Source organism: Wasmannia auropunctata, unplaced genomic scaffold, assembly GCF_000956235.1.
Source record: "Wasmannia auropunctata unplaced genomic scaffold, wasmannia.A_1.0 LD334268.1, whole genome shotgun sequence".
NCBI lineage: Eukaryota > Metazoa > Arthropoda > Insecta > Hymenoptera > Formicidae > Wasmannia > Wasmannia auropunctata.
Window position 1 is genome coordinate 1 of NW_012028622.1, and position 4,079 is coordinate 4,079.

Genomic DNA, 4,079 nt, shown 5'->3' on the forward strand with positions numbered 1-4,079 from the left:
ATATATATATATATATATATATGTATAGTTTACAAAATTTAAAGCGATTAGAATTCGCTAGAGATGAAAAAAGCGACTAAACAATAATTAGACTTACTTTCATTGTAACGATGATGGTTGCGATTATTGCTCGGACCTGCGTCGAAAGTCCCATCACTACTTCCAGATGGTCCTGACAAACACACAAATTGCTGTATGAAGACAATTATACCAATTAATATATGTATTTGATATAAGCAAGGATTTCAATTAGTTACCTGGGTGGTAACTGTCGCGAGTCATTTCGTCGCCAACACCAAGTGATATTGTGGCACTAGTTGAGCTTTTGTCAGAATACGTTAAACTCACAGCAGGTTCACTGCCATGCCTATATATTAAACAATAATTGACATATTAGATATATTTACACATACGCGCGCGCACATCTTTATATTCATCAATTAAAATATATAAGAAAGAAAATGTAAGTTCTTAATGGCTCTCAATAAAATTAAAAATCTTACCGTTCGAGGAAACCGTCCCGCATTGTTGTTAATCTATCCTGAAGGTTCTCCATCATATTCTCCTGTTTGCTTATAGTTATATTCGCACAAGAAGTTTCATTTCTATTCCACACATTATCATGCTCAGATCTGTCGTGACTACTTGTAGATTTTACACAAGTAATTTGTGCTTGATCACTTTGACTAGATTCAGTTTCCATAGAAACATCATCATTTATACTCGCGGATACATTTGGCGATGCTAACTCATTATATTCCTGAGATTGATCAACTTCTCTCGTTTGAAGTCTCTCGATATTAATCATTTCATCCATGTCTGTACTTTCGATCGTGTTAGCGTGCGTGCTTGTATTTCCTAAAAACGACTCTTAAATGGAGCTGGTCAAGCATCGAAATTTGTACGAAATATGTATGTATATTTTGCAAAATTACCACTTGTTTCCAAAGTACTGCTTTGCTCTGCGCTCATTTCAATCGTGTCGCTACTTCTCTCTGCGTTCAATTCAGGATTATTCTCATTTTGGATGCCTTCTGGTTGCTCGATGACACCTTCCAAACTATCTTCACCACCACCACTCAGAGCAGCGCGTGTGGCTGGGTCATTCAACATTCTGCTGAGCACGTCCGTCATTCTTTGCATCAAGGAGGTATGCAACACCGGCCTTGCCTGAGCGATTTCTAATGAACAATATACATGACGTTAAAATTACTTGCACAAGATATAAATGTGTAAAATATACATACATACATATATATATATATATATATATATATATATGTGCGCGCGCGCATAAAAGAAAATGACATAATTTACCTGTACCACTGCGACGTCCTCCTTCTCTTTCTGGACGTGCATCAGGACCGGTATCGGACCAATCGCCGCGAAGTCTTAAACGACGAACTGGTTGAGGCGATCTTAACGGATGTTTCTTTCCTTTCCCTTTTCCTATTGTCGCATCTTTTCGCAATTGCAAACTACCTTGATCCTGGATATAAATTTCCAAAATAAATTATGTTATAGGAGTAGTCAGTGAAAAATAAATGTACACTTAGATGAAAAACATGGAAGCAATATTTTTTACTTCCATAAATGTAACTGAAAAAGAAGTCTTATAATTATTGCGCGTTACTTTGATACTGAATAAATAGAGATGATCGCTGCTATAGCTGACGAGGACGTCCTGTCCATCCGGACTGTAACTCAACGACGTAATCCTGTAAGAATTGCCTTCGAATTCTGGGACAGTGAAGCTACATAGCGGTCTAGGTGAACTATCTGCGTCTATCCAACCTAAAGATTAAAAAACATGTATACACATGTGCTCCGTCTTTCGTGAATACAGTTATGTATTTATATACAGAGTTTCGATAATGAAGATTACCGGTGGCCGGTGTACCGAGAGTTCTTCTGTCAAACGTTCTTACAGTGCTATCAGAACAACCGATCGCTATTTGATGAGGCAAGACAGGATTCACGGACAAAGCAGTCACAGCTCTTTGACATGGGATTAATACATCCTAAAAAAATGCTTCAAATGTATTCTGGATATATGATATATAGTTTCGAAAAATAGTTACGCAAAAATTATAACAAATAATGCTTGCCTCTCTACATCTCGTAGCGCTACATTTATCCTTTACCCTGAGATCAAACCATCTCACAGTCCCATCTTCTCCGCAGCTTAAGAAACTATGCGGCTCACCGGGTATAATCGCTATTTCGTAAGTAGTGCCAGTGTGGCAGGTAAATTGATTATGGAACGTTTCTGTTCTTCTCATCAGATCTGTAAATTATAAGAGGGATAGTGCTGCATAAAAAAAAATGACGTGACTACAATTCTTGATCTTATTAATTTTCTTTGTACAATTATAGTCCATAAGTGTTAATACCTGTATACAAAATAATACCATCTCCACTGCAAGAAACAATACGATGATCTCCACTATTAGGCAAAAATTTGGCACTAAAAATATTTGCCCTATGACTTGTTTTATAATCCGTCAATACCTTAAATAGAAAAAGAAAAAAAAAAGTAAAATATAAACAAAATCTCTCTTTAACATAAATATCTCACAAATATATGAAAAAATTAGCATTAATACTATATATTTATCAATCATATACGTGAATTGAAATATTATTATATCATGTAACACTTTAGTGAAATGTTATTCGAAGCACTGTTCCAATAGCACTGAAAAAAAGAACAATGCGATACATTTCAGAGTTAATTAACAAGATTTACAATAATAGTGTACTAAACGATAAAATTAACCATATGCACATCTGAAGATCCTAATACAGGCTTGGCATATTAGCATCTATACCTCTAACTATGTCAATGTGCACCTTGACTAGAATTAATTATTCAAAATATTTTCTTAAAAAAGTAAAATGTTTAGTGTAATATATAGTATTTATAGAATTTGCGTTAATGTAATTTATTCAACTTTTTCTTCATACTCCACATAAACTAATATACCTTGTCATTAAAATAAATACTGTTTTCATATAATATACAATAGCATAGTTTTATATGTTGTTTATGATATAAACATTATTAAACAATTAAGAATTAGTAAAATTAAGATTTGATTTGAAAAATCCAAGTATGTAAAATATAAGGAAAATGTGAACATACATTGATCTATAGATAAAGTAAAACAATGAGATTTAATAATCGTCTCGTTATGTTTTACATAAATACATTTTGTAAAAATGTACATCTTTGCAATGGCGTCAGAAGTTAAAAAAAATATTCCAAGTATTGCCAAGCATAATTAACTTTCTAGACATACAACTTCCAAGGATAAAATCAAAAATAACCTTGGCACAATCTTCTTTGATCACTAGAGTCCACAAATAAAGTTTAAATTAAGAAAAGTAGAAGCGCTTTTCTTTTTTGTCAGACAATACGCGTCAATCACTAGGTTTATAATCACTGGGTTTTTGCTGCTAAATTAAAATATATGCACAATAAATGCACATATTTAGGCTCCCGCCAAGAGAGTAAACATTATATAAGATAATCTTGAACACAAATTTTTAAGACAGCATCTTTCTTATCTTCAATTCTTGATAGTATAGATAATATAGGTATATAAGTGTACCTCATAATTATGTGCATTAGTTAGAACAAGATGTTGATCGTCACTTCCAGACAGTATCAATTCTCCATTGCTGTTCCAACATATAGAATTCACGCAACCATTGTGAACCTTTAATCTCTTCAGCAATGACATGCGCTGCATTAATTGTAAGCTAGCTGTACAACAAGGAATGTGTATAGTAAAATTGCTACATTAATACTTTGTCAAACATGATAATTCATATAACTAAATTGAAATAAATGCAGAGAAATACTTATGATAGATAAAATTTGGGTAAGATTCAGGCAATAAATGACATTTATCATCCTATATCCTGAATTGAAAATGAGAAAATATTGATTGGATGTACATTGGAAATACAACCAGATAGTGGATGATAAAACTCGAAGAGATCGCAAAAGCTTTTTACAAGAGAGAGAAAGAGAGAGAGAGAGAGAGAGAGAGAGAGAGAGGGGGGGAGAGAGG

The 4,079-nt window shown here is 33.5% G+C and overlaps 1 protein-coding gene across 2 annotated transcripts; it reads right to left on the reverse strand.

The window, feature by feature from the left end:
• Window positions 1-13: 13 nt before the first annotated feature.
• LOC105458866 (DDB1- and CUL4-associated factor 6-like) lies at window positions 14-4,023 on the reverse strand. Of its 2 annotated transcripts, none has more exons than XM_011704449.1 (10): window positions 3,615-4,023; window positions 2,394-2,511; window positions 2,109-2,287; window positions 1,886-2,021; window positions 1,634-1,794; window positions 1,318-1,489; window positions 936-1,181; window positions 504-870; window positions 258-367; window positions 14-172 (listed from the first exon to the last, which is right to left on the reverse strand). In XM_011704449.1, exons 1-10 carry the CDS (start codon window positions 3,753-3,755, stop codon window positions 48-50), a joined length of 1,755 nt encoding a protein of 584 aa, XP_011702751.1. In that variant the 5' UTR covers window positions 3,756-4,023; the 3' UTR covers window positions 14-47. The 2 variants fall into 2 exon arrangements, with proteins under 2 accessions (XP_011702751.1, XP_011702752.1); XM_011704450.1 differs by having other exon boundaries at window positions 504-858; window positions 3,615-4,020.
• Window positions 4,024-4,079: the final 56 nt, after the last annotated feature.